At 48.0% G+C, this 15,895-nt stretch overlaps 1 protein-coding gene across 1 annotated transcript in view; it reads left to right on the forward strand.

Annotated features, from left to right (window-relative positions):
- The first annotated feature begins 3,887 nt into the window (after window positions 1-3,887).
- Window positions 3,888-15,895, forward strand: part of nrg3b (neuregulin 3b) — a 132,452-nt gene continuing 120,444 nt past the window's right edge. The window contains exon 1 of the mRNA XM_088283739.1: window positions 3,888-6,096. Within this exon, the coding sequence (XP_088139865.1) occupies window positions 5,244-6,096 (853 nt within the window). The 5' untranslated portion in view covers window positions 3,888-5,243. The remainder of the gene's footprint in view (window positions 6,097-15,895) is intronic.

Below are 15,895 nucleotides of genomic sequence, written 5' to 3' on the forward strand. Positions count from 1 at the left end.
CTTGTTCAATGCGTACGGTGACACCACCAAGGTGGAAAAATATCTAAACTTGACCCCCTGCCGTTTTCTGTCACCTCTTACCTCCAAAGTCGCAGAAAGGTAACGTCGCCCAAACTGGCTTAGCGCCGAGCTCGCACCTGCTAGGATGCGTTTCCGGCGTTTGTTTGAGACAAAAGCGACTTTTGCCCTTCGCGCTCACCTTGTAATGAAAAATGAATGAAGTGAATGCCGACGACACGTTTGCGGCGCTGCGACATGTCAACATCGGTGGATACACTTCATTACACCGGCCACAACGGTGTCCGTTCCTCGGAGTCTGATTGTTTTATAGATTGACGGAGAAACTATCAGGGAAAAAAAAAATCACATCACATCATTTGAATGGCTAGATCGTTAAAAGCTAGCGTCAAGAAATGTTTCCAAGTATCTGCTCGTTGAGGCGTTAACGCAAAACAAATGGAGCGTGAAGGACACGGTGACGAACATCTCCAAATTTGGACCACAAAGCTAACGCTAACCTTTTTTTGGGCTAACAAGCTCTCGTCCAGCGAAAGCAAATGGTGAGGCCAAAAGGTTATTATTTTTTTCCTCAGGATTTAAAATCCTGGCGGATGAAGACAGCCGTAGAAGCGCCCCACCCGACGGACCGGTTCCCTTGAAAATCTAATGGTCAAAGGTCGAACGTAATGACACCCGGAAAAAATGGTCGCCGTCAAATCACGATGGATGAACCGAGATCCGCAAAGCCTCCCGAGATGACGTATTAATTATCCGGCTGCCGTCTGGTGGCAAACCGGCACCGTACTCGGCGGTATCTCGGGACAAAAGAAGCAGAAATAGATGTCCGGCGACACAAAACAATCCCCGAGTCAGGTGGAGTTCTTTGAACGGCCGGCAATGGGATTAAGCTTCTTCCGCGAAACGGGTGAACCCCATTAAGCATAATCGCATTTTACGCAAAACGTATTTCAGCCTTTATGCCTTATGAAGGAAGTCACGGCGAGGATGTGAGGAATTATTTCCATTATTGTTGCACAGCAGAGACTTATTTATTGATTTTTTTTGTTCACGGTGGCCTCTCAGCAAAACTTTGCCAAAAAGACGCGTTGAAGCACAAACAGTCGAAGTGATTTATAAGATCGGGTATGACGTAATGCGAGTTTGCAGGCACAATTTGAGGGAATTCTTTTACGGTATTCGGGATGAATCGTGTCATATTGAATTTGAATTGAAAAATCGTATCGTATTTGGAGTGCAATGGTAAAAATGTGTAATAACTCATTTACTACCATTGACGGATTAAGACGTCAAAGATCCTTTTTTTTTTTTCCATTTTTTTTTTTCCATTTTTTTTTCAATCGGCTGGTTAGCTAGCTGACACTCAAGATTTTTTTTTCAGTACACTAATGACTCCAAAAAAATGAACGTATGGATGGAATATGTGCTTCTAATCAATACTCCGACCGTGGTTGCCGTCGTCGAAATGACGCCAACACGCAAAAGCTGTTTTTGTCCTCATCCTGTCGGTCTTGGGATAGCCAAGTGGTGGCGAGGCTGCAGAGGGCAAGAAGTCATCCATTATTCACTAAAAGCACGTCGTCATGCCCTGGATGCACACTGGCGTGGAACGCGGCGGGCCTTCCGAGGCCTCTCTTACTGATTTTTAGACAGCACACGCTGGACATTCGCAGAGATGGAAGCCATTAATGTGTCACATCTCGGAAGCACCCCGGGAACGGACCTGACGAAATGATTTCCCGCTTTGATGGGGTGAACTTTACCTGACATGAATGGGGATTAATCAGGGCTGGAGACTTTAATGTCTTCCGTCGAGTTAATTCCAGAGTCTCCCCTCGGCCCCATAGGCACGAGCCTCCCCCTGGCCCCGCCCATAAATTACTTTCAGACCGGAATACCACCTGTGACATAATTGTGACTCACAATTTGAATAAATGTGCTATTTCTGCTCACGTGACGGTGCGGAAACGTCCGATGAAGAACAGCCTCTTGAGTTGAAAAGAAAGTTCGGAGTGCCGTTGGAGAATTTTAGTCGGAAATGATCCAAGATGTTTTACGCCGTGGCTCAGACTCGATGTTGACCCTCATCCGGTTCCCGAGTGGCTCGGAGCGTTGCCTCGTTGAGTGTGGGTAGCAAAGTGAGCGTCTGTTGGCCGTTTGTGTGCAGCATAACGGCTAAATGCGGCCCCACCATGTTTGCTTTGAAAGCCAAAACTCCACGAACGGAGTCTGCAGACCTCCGAGCCCCGGCTAAAATACAAAATGAGAGCTTTTAATGCTAATTATTTACTCGGAGGAGTGCCGACTGAATTGCATCTCTCGGCCCCAATTCAAGTGGACTGTAACGATGATGAAGCGATGAACATGTCAAGCGGCAAAACGAGCGTCTTTTTTTTTTTTTGGGGGTCTGAAAGCCTACTAAATCCTCATGAGACGAGGTGTTTACTGTAACGAAGAAAAAAACAAAAAAAACAGCGTGCCTATGCAAATGATTCCTGGGAGTTAAAGACTTTGAAAAATTGCATAATTTCGGGGTCACCGGCGGGGGAAACGATGCATTTGAACGCGCTCATCGCGTCGCCGCAAGCGGTTGATGTTGACGGAGAGACGACGGCATCGGATCGGCGCGAGCGAATCTCCGCTTCCTCCGCCCACTCTGACCTCACTTTCTTCCTCCTCCTCCTCCTCTTCCTCGTCTTATCGCCATCGACCAACTTGCTCGCACTCGCGTTATACTCTCACTAAGGCTAATTATTGCCGCCCCCCCCCTCCTCATATTCTCCTGTGCATAAAAATGTCCTTTACTTCCCTTAACTTCCTCCACGCCTCGACTTCGGAATGTGACGACAAAATCAATCTAACAAGAAAGCGCAAGCAGTTTTATTTCTTTCTATTTTTTTTAAATCCGTCTGCCATCAAGCATCTTTTTTCGCAGGCGCTCATTTCTAATTTGTGAGAAGCGCAGCTTGTTGTCAGAGGCAGTCAGGTATATCCGCCGAGATCTAACTTTGCGGCGGAAAAATAAAACAAGCCGGTTTTTTTTTTTGTGTTTTTTTTTTTTGTGTTTGGGGTGTGACAGCAACATAAATGATGCACGCAGCAAAGGATGACAGAAGAGATGTACGAGTGTGTTTGCGCGCTTTGCACATGAGATTAGGCCACATGCAACTTTTGTTGTGCTTGCAAACTTTTGATGTTGAGCCCGTTATTATTATTTCATATGATGATTATTTTCGAGAATGAAGCATTCACACTTTAATTTTAATTTATTTATTTTTAATTATTAACGGGGTCAAAAGCAAGCTCTTTCCATCAATGCCGTTACATATCCCGCCACTAGGGGGCGTGCTTGTATCGAATCTCGGGTTTGCTATGATCTGCCGTCATTTAGTAAGCGCGACATGACTCGTCGGTCGTCAATTTGTCCAGCTCCGTGACAGCAAAAGATTTCTCGTTCGTCCCATCTGTCCACGTTGCGTACTTTCACATCCATGCATCACAAACGTCACACGTGAAGGCGCGGATTTTAATTAAGCTCTAGCTTGAGGGGGTTTTCTTTTATCTCCCTCCCCCGAATTCCGAACGAGATTTCCATTTCCATAGCATAAAAACTGTCTTGGCCGCGAGCCGAAAAAGCGAGTGCGTCCCTCGCGAATGACAAAATAAGCATTGAAGTGTCAACTTGAAGTAGGACTCGGAGTCTCTCATAAATTCTGATGCCGCTCTTTAGTTTTGTTTACTCGCTGGAAGTCTGGCGCCTCCTCCGCCTGCTCCTCTCTCTCTCTCTCTCTCGCTCTCTCCCTCCTCGCCTCCCCTCCCTGGGGTGTGTCTGTGCCTCTCCTCTCCGAGCAGCGTGAGCGTGTGTGCGTGTGCGTACATGTGTGAGCGCGCGCGCCGCCGCCGCCGCTGTTGCCGCCTCCCGCCCTTCCGTCTTTCTGCCTCCCATCTGCATCTGCTGCAGAGCTTAGCCAACACGCATCTCGAACACGCTCCGTCATCATCATCACCTTTTTCGTCCCTTTTTCTTTTCTTTTTTTTTTTTTTCGTTGGCGCCATGGAGACGGGACAATCGGCGGGCGTCACTTTCCGAGTGTTGAGGATAGCGGCTGGGACGCGCGGGGACGCATCACTGGATTGAGCCAGCTGTCCGTCCCTCAGCCTCCAGGAACCGCCGTCGCCGCCGCATCATTTTTTTTTTTTGCTCTCCACCCCTCCTCTTCTCTTCATCTCCCGTTTTGCTGCTTGCGCCACTGTGGGAATGCGGCGGAGGTGAACCAGTCGTAAAGGTGTCTACGAATTCTCGCGCCAGGAGCGGCGCTATTTGCGGAGGAGAGCGGCGGGCTGCAGGCGGTCGGACACCCACCAACCAACCTACCAACCTCCCTCACTTGGGGGGGGGGGGGTGCGGGGCGCGGGGAGGGGGGGCTGTCACTCCAGGAAAGCAAAAGTGCAGGCGGCGGATCAGTTGGATCAGCACCAGCGGCATCTTATTCGGACTTCATCTCCATAATGGATTACTAAAAAAAAAAAAAAAAAAAAATTCTAAATTAAAAAGAGGCGGGCGAAGTGGGGAAACTTAAACTTGAACGATCGGACTGAATGAGCGAAAAAGGGGAACGACACTTTTCTGATCTTCAAGCAAGCAAGAGTGGCACGCACTTGGATTTACAGCTCTGATCTACACCACCTCGCAACGGATCAATACCCCGTTTTTTTGTTTTTTTTTAAACAAGGGAGTGAAGCATCTTGGGATTTATCATCGCTTTGTTTGAGCCCCCCACACCCCCTCCCCCCCCCCCCTCGCCACCACCACCACCAGCAGCAGCCTTCCTTCCTTCCCTCCATCTCACCTGCGCATAGCCCTATGAGCTCGTGTGTGCGTGTTCTTGTGCATGTGTATGTGCGTGTGCGTGTGCGCGTGCGTGTGTTAGCCTCCTCGTCCACCAGAGGGAGTGCGGGTTGTGTGGCTCGTCTGCATGCAAATGCTGTGCCAGCGTTTAATTAGTTCCATGAGTGTGTGAGTGTTAAACGTGCTTTCGAGGCGTGCGCATGCATGTGCGTGTAAATAGAAGTCGATCCGTCGAAATGTGTTGATAGGCTTGCCGTGTGTATTTATTTGTAAGATGTGCCGCTTTCTCTCGCCACCATCCGTTTCTTCTAAACACCCCTCGATCCTTTGGCAACCTGTTTGACCTCCAAAAGCTCCCCGGGAGACCGAAAGCAGGATGAGCGAGCACTCGGGTGCGAGCACTCTGGCGGCGATGACGCTGGAGGAGCCGGGGGCGGAGCAGGCGTCCCCCCGAGCTCCGGGCCCGTTCCGCTGCGGCCCCTGCGCCGTGTGGCCTCGCCAGCAGACCTGGTTGTGCGCCGTGCCCTTGGTCATGGGCTTTGTCGGTCTGGGACTCAGTCTCATGCTGCTCAAATGGATTGTGGTGGGATCGGTCCAAGACTACGTCCCCACAGACCTGGTGGATCCCAAAGGTAGCATGGGCCAGGACCCGATATTCCTCTCGAAACCCAGCGCCATGCCCAAGGGGCCGGACATTTCCGTCGCCACCACATCCGCCGCCTCCGCCACGGCGATGGTTGCCACGACAACGCCGCTCGCCGCCGACGGGACCGCCCCGGCGCCGAGAACTCGATCGGGGCCTCCGGCGAACCACTCGGCCAACGGCGGCGCCGCCGCCGCCGGCGAAGGCAACAGAGCGCCGCACCTCCACAACCGGGTCGGCACTCGCGTGGGCGGCACCGCCGTGACGACGTCCACCGCCCGAGCCCCCCGACTCACGCCGCCGCCGCCGCCCCACGGGAAGGACGTGACCCCTCGCAGCACGGTCAGGAAAGGAAGCGGCGTCGTCGGTGGCCGCAACGGCGCCGGCCACCCCAAGCCGGGACAGACGGCCTCGTCCACCGGGGCGTCCACGACCTCCGGCACCACCACCGCTGTGCGGATCACCACTAAAGTCCAGACGACCACCTCTCAGCCACACGCCCCCCCAGTGAAGCCCACCGCCCGCTGGACTCACGGGCGTCAAGGAAAGGCTCCGGCGACCCGGCCGCATCACCGCTTCCGAACACGTGAGTTTTACACTATCGCAGTGTTAACGATCAACACCGATTGGCGACTTGAAAAAGTCTGTTTTTGGCGACTCTGGGCTCATCATAGAACAATACGACTCATCACGCGAGTGAACTGGATTAAATATGTCTGCTGGTCTGAGAATGGAAAGAATTGCGTTTAGGAACCTCCGGGGAAGTGGATAGCGGCCAGATTAGCGTTAATTGTATTCATTAGCCCCAACTGATATCCTTTTGGGGTTTTCACCCCTCTAGTCTTTATCTTTCACTTATGCATTAATCCGATAAACATCTTACCTCCGGAAGATTGTCTTTTCTCTCTCGAGCCGATTTTTTTGACACGCGATCGACGGTGGCCTGTTTGAGGTTTCAGGAAGGGGAGTTCTGAGCTCCTGATTGGACCAATCAGTGAGTCCGACTCGCCGACGATGTCGTAGGTGAGACGATGGCCGAGAAGGGGGAGGATAAAAAAAAATTGAAGACAACGAGGACAAAGGAGCCGAACGAGGAAAAGCAAAGAGATGCAAGGAACCAAGTGATGGAAAGGCCCGAGGGGGGGGGGGTGACTAGAAGATGTCACAGTGAGGGGGCTGCAGATTTTGCATATTTAGCAGACGGCTTGCCTATTATTAATTTCACCCGGGTGCAGATGGGATGAAGACGTCGTGGCGCGCTCCTTCAGCTTTCAGTGTGAGTGTTTTCGAGCACAATTTTCAGCCACTTTAAAAACTCATTGACCACCAGTGGAAAAAAACAAATGATCTTGGACGTCATTAGCCGTCAATGGCAGTAAATGAGTTAAAGACGGGAATCGGCGGCGCCTCGTTTGTGCACTCCGCGTTACCTCGGGGCACTGCGACAATTAATTGTCCACATCATTGGCGGTGTCAATCACCATCTCTGCTTTAGATGAATTCGATGAACATTCCAAAGCCAAAATGGCCGCCAACCACTTCAAGTTGACGAATTGATTTGGATCCTGCCGTCCATCTCTCGTCCATCGCTTTTTACTCATTAGGCCTTCAAACAAGTCGGAGTCTATCCTGGCCCTGGATTGGTCGCTAGGCAACCGCGGGGGGGGCACATGCAGAAAAATGATTACTTGCACTCAAATTGACTTCTGGGGGCTATTGGGAGTCTTCGGTGGAACGAAAGTGCACGTTTTTGGAATGTGAGAGGGAGCTTGAGTACGCCGGCGAAAATCTACAAGGCGAACGTGCTGCCCCATTGATTGGCGATTTTTTTTTTTTTTTTAACGGGTTGAAATTTGAACTGTCTAAAAAATAACATTTGCCGGTGGAAAGTGTATTTGAGCCTGCCATGTCGTGACTGGCCTGTAGGTGGCGCAATATTGAGTTTCGAAATTAAATCAAATTAAAAATGAAATCAAATTATTTAGTATCATTAAATAAAAATTGACTCACGGCATAACGACCCAAAGACCCAAACGCGGCAAAACAAGACTTTCATTGGCAACAAATCGTAGCGAGACTGATTTTACCCCCCCCCCCAAATATGTGCCAAAAAGTGGGCGTGTTTGGGGTTCATCGCTTTGGCCGAGGGCTTCGACACGCTCATGCCGTCGATGCGCACGCTCCGGGATGTCTCGCGTGAATGATGACGACTCGGGGGCGGGGCTAATCATCGGTTCAACAAATGGAGCTCGACTTGGATTCAATAGGTCGGGTCAAGTCATTTCCTGACTTGACTTTTTTTTTTTTTTTTTTAAGCGTGTGTCAACAAATGTTAAATGAAGCTTCCAGTGGAAGGACTCAAATATTTGTATTTATATAAATAAGAAAAAATTTAAAATAAAATAAAATATTTATCTTAAAGACCGACGCCATGTGACTTAAATTTTCGCACGCAAACATTTGCCCTTGGCAAACCTTTGCAGCAAACAGTTTCTTTTATTTAAAAAAAAAAAAAAAAAAGTCTTCCCATCGGTTCCAGAAGCTCCCCTCCTAATTTCTTTGATAAATCAGCCTCCTTTTAAAAGGTGGCAGTAATAGCTGGCTGAAATATCTTGTACTTATGTGCAACACGGTGTGTTTAAAATGTAATAACACAACAGAATAAAAGGTCTGCGCCGGTGATGAAACGCTGTGCAAGCAGGTACTTTTTTTTTTTTTTCTCTTCCTTGCATCTGCAACCAATTTTGCTAAATTGTGGACTAACCAACTTCGTCTTGCGCGTCCAAGAAGCTTTATGATCGGATTCTCCTGCAAAAGCTCCAAATAAATAAAAGCCCGAAGCTCCGCTCGATGACGCGACTCGGGTGAAACAATCGCGGGGAGGAGGCGTGCTGGCCCGATGCCCGTTTTGCTTAATCGCCGACGATGATGCCACACGGCATCTTCGTGTTTGTGGAAGTCGCCCGTTTAATCAGGTCAGCGTCCTCCAATTTTGAATTATTTTTTTTTTTATTGAGTTGAAAGTTGGCTTTGGCTCGTTTACAAAGTGTCACGTGGACTCGTTGACTGATTATCGAGCCATGAGATGACCTTTGACCTCGACGCCGCGGCGAGGTCATGCGTTTTGTTTCCGTCGTCACCACATCGAGACTTTGATCGGCAAATTCCATTCTGTCCCGAAAATGACATCAAGCAAGCCGGCCGACTTCCGAACTGGTCCTGATTGGATCGGGCACACGAAGGCTAAGCGGATGCCAGGGCGAGCGAGCGATCTGAGTAAGGTAACAAAATGAGATTAGATTGGAGTCGGAATGAGCAGCGCAAAGTCAAAAGTCGACCCGTTATTGGGCCTCTTCGCTCGACCGGATTGGAAGAAAAAAATGATGAGCGACGCTGGCAAAAAAAAAAAACAGCAAGACACGCAAGCGCTTGATTTAGTTTTTAATTTTTTTTATTTATTTATTTATTTTTTTTCCCTGACCATACATAAAACCTCGTGCAAAGTCCTGCAACCAGTGAAGCGTGTCAGGGGGATTAAAAACAAAGATAGAAATCCAGTTTGCGGCTCATCCCCCCCCCCTCTCCCCGGAGGTCAGGCTCAGATTTGCCACGAGGCCTCCGAGGTCCTGTAACAATATCCGCCCCCCCCCTCTCCCCCTCCCATCATGCATCTCGGACACGTTGCTACTGGGATGCTTCTTCACTCCTGCGTGCGCTTCAACGCATCCCCCGTCATCGAGGTGAAAGTACTTTGGCGCTACTTTTTCTTGCAACCGGGCTTAGTTACGAAAGAAGTTTAAGCCCTGCCTTTGACTCGCTTCTATTAGATGACGAGCTGCTGCCTTTGTAGTTACAAAGCGGTCTCCTAAGCCCCCAAAAGGGTGGCTCGTCGTCCACGCTTGGAAGTTGAAGTGTGATTATCTAAAAGGGGGGGGGGGGTTAATATCAGTATCAGAAAAGTGTAAATATGTTTAGACAATGCAGCAGGAATTGCTCATACAGCCTGGAGGAGACGCCGCTGAGAAAAAAAAAAATGTTTTGACACCGCGTGCCAACTGGAGCTGTTCGGCGTCCCAATTATCAACATGTTTAAAAAAAAAAAAAAAAAAATTTTTGCATAACATCACACGGTTTAAAATATGCAAGCCTCTTGCAAAAGAGCGAATATGGCACGAAGGGCCGGCTCGGCTGGCCTTGGACGTCTTAGCTAGCGGAGACACTTGACACTGATGGGCACCAATTACAAAGCCGAATACATCAGCGTATTCAGCGGAGGGCAAGCCTGCAGACAAATTATCCCGGACTGACAGGCCGAGCGAATATGTGGAATTTTGTGGAAATTGATCCCAGTGCCCTTTCCGTTGCAAGTGCCGAGCACGGCCCACTGACTCTCGGCGAATCAATAAAGTAGAAAGAGGAGGGCGGGAGGGAGGCGGCAGGCCCCGGAGTAATGAGAGCTGAGCTAAAAGAGACAAACAAGATTGTGTTTTGGAATGCGGAGCGGCGCCGAAAATGAAGTTAATGGGGGCTGTCCAAACAATGACGGCCGTGAAGATCCAGCTGGAAAGTTCACAAGTATAAAGATGTTGTGTGAGGAAATCGTTGTCACCGAGGTCTCGGAGAATTCCGACGTCGCGTTCCTAATCGTGTCTGATCCGTCCCAACGGGGTGGCGGGAGAATCTCGGCATGAATGGTCCGTTTGAAGTTCAGGAGAGGTTTGACGATGATTTTATGACTTGACCGTGCGATGGAGTGGAAAAAAAACACAAAAAACAAACGTGCGGAAGGAAGCAACTGTCTCGGTTGGATGAGGAATCGAGATGACTGAGGTGTTAGGTACGGCTCGTTAGACAAGACAGGAGGATTCCTTGTCGGATTATTATGCAAGCCAATGTGGTGTGACCTTGACATCGGAATGGAAAGCCTTTAATGGAACGATGGTTTGGGCAAAAAAAAAATCCAAACCTCCTTCAGGTCCTGAAAGGGAAAAAAATATATATTTGAATTATTTATTTATTTATTTATTTATTTTTTGATAAAACTGCTTCTCAGTAGTTTGATTCCTGTTTGCTTGCCTGATGATCCCGCGTTTCCGTAATTATTTAATTGAATGTTAAAATAAGTCCAAACCGTGCGCCAATTCATGCAATCCTAGCTCATATCTAACATTTGTAATCCATTTCTTCAAGAACATCATCCCGACATTGTTCGCTCGCGTTATCGCCGAAGACAAAATGGCGTCTTCTTGATGGATAAACTCCAGTACACATCCTGTGGGCGGTTCGATAATCTGCCGCGCTCGCATGACACTGCAGCACTCGCCTGGCGATGCACCAAAGTCCTCCCGTTCAAATGAGAAACTTGATCCCGGTACCGCTTGCAGTCCAATTGGCTGACCTTGAACCTCAGCTATGACCTCAATATTAACCTTAGCAAATAAAGTGTTCAATGTATACGACGGCGGGGGGGAGGGGGGGGGCAGCTCGGGAATACGCACCCCACCGCCCCGTTTGTATTTCTCCACTTTTATCCGACAGAGTAAATGTTGGTGTATGTACACACTGCGGCTATCTGGTACAAATCACAGCGCGTCGTGTCGACAAACGGTCCTGGTGGGACGTGACAAAAGCGCGCCGGCGTTTGGCGAGGAGTGACGCGAAGTACGCGGCCTCGGTGGTCGCGCTGGAGGTTTAAATATTCATGTAGAGAAAGGGAAACGTGGAATGTGTACTGCAAGGAAGCATGAATAATTGATGACGTGTCCCATTTGTTAAGTGCAGGAGATGTCCCATGCACGAAGGTGGGGGTGCGCGGGTGCGCAAATGGCCAGAACATGCTGTAGGATGTTCGGGTACATGCTCAGCTAAAATTCCACATGCCACTTAAAGCTTTTTTTTTCTAAAAATATCCCGACAGGATGTTTTTAGCCCCCCCCCCAAAAAAAAAAAAAAAAAAAAATCGAAAAACTACTTTTGCCACTCTCGTGTGGAAATAAAATGTTTTGCCGCAATTCAAAAATCACAAATTGTATGCGCTATTTATACCCCGTCACTTTCTTTGGTTGCTTTTTAGGAAGCGTTGCCGCCTGCTTGTTAAGCACAAATCCTCTCTCAATAATTCAGTCAGTCATGAAATCGTTGACTTATTCATCCATTCGTGTGCACAGACGGACGCGGCCACTGGCTTGCATCACGAGGGGTGGCGCGCCGGAAAGAAATAAAAGTCGCGCGCCGCGCTGAGAATTACTCGTCATTAAATATGATCTGAGACCGTTAGCTCCCCCGTATTAAATCACGGGGCCCAGTGGGGTGAGCTGCTTGTGTTATCACTGTGTAATAACACAGGGGAGGAATGGGGGGACGGCGGAGGGGTTTTAATTTTTTATTTTTTTTTGTCCCTCAAAAATGTCTTTTTTTTTTGTTTGTTTTTGGATCGAATCATGAATAAATATCATATATTGTAATTCAATTAAACAGAATTGCCACGTCAAACCCCATTTTACTTTATGCAGTATAAATAGCTCTGCTCCTCGCAGAGGATAAATAATATATGACTATGAAAACTAAATGTGGTGTTGCGCAATTTTTCAGATATATTTCTCACTGTTAGCATTAGCCGGCTAAAGGCTAAGTTGGGTGTTTTATGTTTAATTTGCGTCTTGAAGCCCCTCATTTTGAAGCATTGTTCCATATTTGTGGCGTGTATATAATTTTGTCCTCACGCTATCATTTATAAAAAAAAAAAAAGTACTTTGAACTTTCTTCATTGAGACATGTATGAAAAAACCGAGCAAATAAGAATATGCAAATGTACAACAGGAAGAGCAAAACCTCGAACCTCAGCCGCGCTGGCCACAAAGAGAACTTCTCTTTACGTAAATCGTCCGGCAAGTCATTGACGTCAGAGCGTCTCGACCGGATTCGCACCTAGCATCTGGGTACATGACGAGCCTGCGGGGGGGGGGGGGGGGGGGGGGGTTTTCGGAGGCCGCAGCCGTCTGATTGATTCATCGCCATGCGCCGCCGCCTGCTGCCACCGCCGCTGACGGGGAAGTGTGCCATTGTGCCCTGGCGGGGATGTGGAAATGAAGGTCACTTCCTTTGCTACTTGCCACTCAACTAGCATTTTTTTTTCTTTTCTTTTTTTTTTTCAGTAGTGATGGGTAAATGAAGCTTCAAAGCTTGCCTCGTGGCGGTAATCCACGCATGGTTAAAAACCTGATCCACCGGGATAATGTCAACTCCCTCCCGAAGATAACAAGACAAAAGCCCTTTTGCCGGAGCGCTCACTCCTCTTTCATATTCGTCTCTAATCTGTCATCTTACACGACTCGCCGGCCAGTGGATTTGTTGCCGCAGATCGCCGATTATCAGAAACACACACGCGTGCGCGCCAATGTTATCGGAAAAGACGGCAAATGGCGTTTCATTTCGAGTAGCGCTTCGGTGTGATTAAATATTTGGTTGGGAAATTTACATTCGAAGCCCGGCAGGGCGGGGGGGGGGGGGTAGTCGGAAGACGGCAACGTAGCACATTCGTTTCCAGTGTGGAGGCTTGATTTTACGCTGGCGTGATTTTATAAGGTCATATATTTGATGACGCGACGTGTGGAGAGAGCGACGGGGACATCGCGGCGGAGGTGCCGCAGTTATTTTTGTCTCCTCGACATCGGGAGAAACGGATTTGCTGCACACCTCGAGGTGATTTAGTTTTAATTTATACGTCCAGTCGTTTCAATTGACTTCAAAATGTTCCATTTCTGCGGTTAAAGTGAAGGTCCATCTGTCATAAAAAAATAAAAAAAATAAAATAAATAAATAAATCCACTTCAGTTCATCAGGTTATTCCGGCAAAAATTCATCAAAAAAAAATAAAAACACTCCACATTTTGTTTACCGTTCAACCTTGACGCAAGCCGTGAAAGTTGTTTAAACAATCGCGGACTAATAGCCGACGCCGAACATTATAGCGTCCTCTGATTTCATTGTACCTCGCGTTTTTTTTTTATGACTCACAGCGCTCTTGCTTCTATGATTACCCGTTGCGAGTTGATTGAACAGGCGTGAGGGTCGTGTTACCGCACGCCGCCGGCCCGCTGCGCTGCCGCTTGGTTAAAGGTAAAAGGACGGTTGCCGTGACAACAGCCGAGCTCGCGTTCAAAGTCGCGAGATGGCTCAAAAGATTTGGGGTTGGTCGCTCAGAAGGGACTTGAACCAAACTGTCCGATCCGATGAGGTGGCTGAAATACTCAAATGGGAATTTTTGGAATACCGGAAGCCGGCGCCAGACAATATTGTTGTCCGCCATAAATCAGTCCCTGAATCTTAATCGCTCAGTCGGGCCATGAACTGGTTGTTGGCTAAATGAAGCATCAAAACTGCTTCATGAACCAGTTGCAGTATTTTTGGCCTCCTGTAGATGGCGCCATTTTTTTGGAAAACCTTTATTTAAACCAACAGTGCCATCTAGAGGACGGAAAAATACAACAACCAGAACCCGAGCTCTAGCATCCTGACTCCATCTGCAGATAATTGATGCTCTGAAACACGTCGGACTATTCCAATAATCAAGTCTAAAAGCATTCATAAGCTCCTCCCGGTCTGCCTTCAGTCTGGATGCGTTTTTTCCCCCCTGCTGGTAGAAGTACGCTCGTCTGAGTATTTACACAAGTGACAAGCAAGGAGGGAGAGCAATCATCGCATCTGGGTGGCTTTTATATTCCAAGTTCTCCCCGAACACCGTCCCGGAGAACTCCTCCTGTCAGTCCCGCGACCGTCAGACGTGTGGCGCGTTGAATCATTGATGGGACATCCCCAACAACAGCCATTAAAGGCCTGGCCGTCGCAGGCAGCCAGCGAGGAATACAACCGGGATGAATCTCCGACGATCTGTAGTATTGTAAACAAAACGCCGTTGCCTGCTGCTTCCTTTTGAGGGGCTTTGTAGTCATCCATCAAGCGCTTGGCTTCGCTTTGCCACGCCGCGGCCCGTCCCGATAACGCTTAGCTGCGCCAGCAACGTAAATAGTGGTACTGAAATGTTCCAGCATTCTGGTGAACGATACAGATTTTTTTTTTTTTTAACTGGCTTCTTATCTCTGTTCTGATCCGTGTTGACCCGCCAAATAAATAAATAAAAAAATACAAAATTGAAGAATATAAGGAAGTCAACGATTCAGTTCAAACAATTGCTGAGCTCTGAAAACATTCGAAGAAAGACAGTCGGGATCGTCTGTTGTGGTGCCGGTTAATTACCGTATTTTCCGGGCTATAAGGCGCACCGGTTGCGCGGCAACTCTTTTTTTTTTTTTTTTTTTTTTAAATAAAAAATATCTCGATTTATTTAGCGTATCTGAACTATAGAGCACCCCCCTACTGGTGAAAAAAAATCTGCACCGGTTTACTAAGCCGAGTGGGTCGAAATCTAGCAAAAAAGTGGCGGCTTATAGTCCGGAAAATACGGTCATTAATTTGGACCGACACAAAATAGTTGCGTATGATTCAAAACAGCGCCCCCTGCTGACCAGGAGTGTAAAATACAAGTGCCTCGCTGTGCTCAAAAAGTTTCCAGCTGGAGATTTTCCACCAAACTTGGCCCCATTAATGGTCGCCATTAACATTTTGCGAGCGTATGACCGTCACTCATCTTCCAGAGGCCCGCCGCCATGTGTCCCCTCCGGTTATGTGTCTAAACTCGCCGAGCAAAATGGCAATAGCAAAGCCTATCATGTATTTTTCACGGCGTCTATTAATGGAAGGGAATGAGGGGCTTAGCGCATGCGGCAGTGGGGAGGGAAAAAAAAAAAAAAAAAAAAAAAAGGAGCCGTAGGAGGCACTAATGTGCGCTCCTTGCACCGTCATCAAGTCGACACTTTGATCCCAGCTGGAGTCGGGGATCCTCGAGGGTGTGATGGAATATTTTATGGCGCTTTGTGAGGAAGCCACGGTGAGGGCTGCTTGTCACTGTGCCCCCCCCGCGAATGGCCAATATCTATATTTATTCCTGTTTTTCTTTCTTCTTTTAATTAATTAATTAATTAATTAATTTAATTTTATTTTATTTTTTGATTTTATTTTATTACATTTTATTTTATTTTTTATTTTATTTTATTGTATTTTTTAAATGTTTGCTTAAATTTCGTCAAGGTAGCACTGCTTTGGAAATTGTTCTAGATTGAGGGCATCCATTTGTTGTGTATCATTTATTTAGTCCGTTTAAATGGAACTCCAATCCGTTTGTGCTCTTAGTGTGAGCGCGTGTGTGTGTGTGTGTGTGGCCGGGGTGGGGGGCCGCCGGGCTGGTCCAGATGAGGCTCCCACCAGAAAGAGTCTGTGGCTTAAGGGCAAATAATGAAGATTAAACGGAGATCTGGCGGCCGGGAGAT

This window comes from Idiotropiscis lumnitzeri, chromosome 20, assembly GCF_059441095.1.
Source record: "Idiotropiscis lumnitzeri isolate Australia: NSW breed Sydney's pygmy pipehorse chromosome 20, RoL_Ilum_1.0, whole genome shotgun sequence".
NCBI lineage: Eukaryota > Metazoa > Chordata > Actinopteri > Syngnathiformes > Syngnathidae > Idiotropiscis > Idiotropiscis lumnitzeri.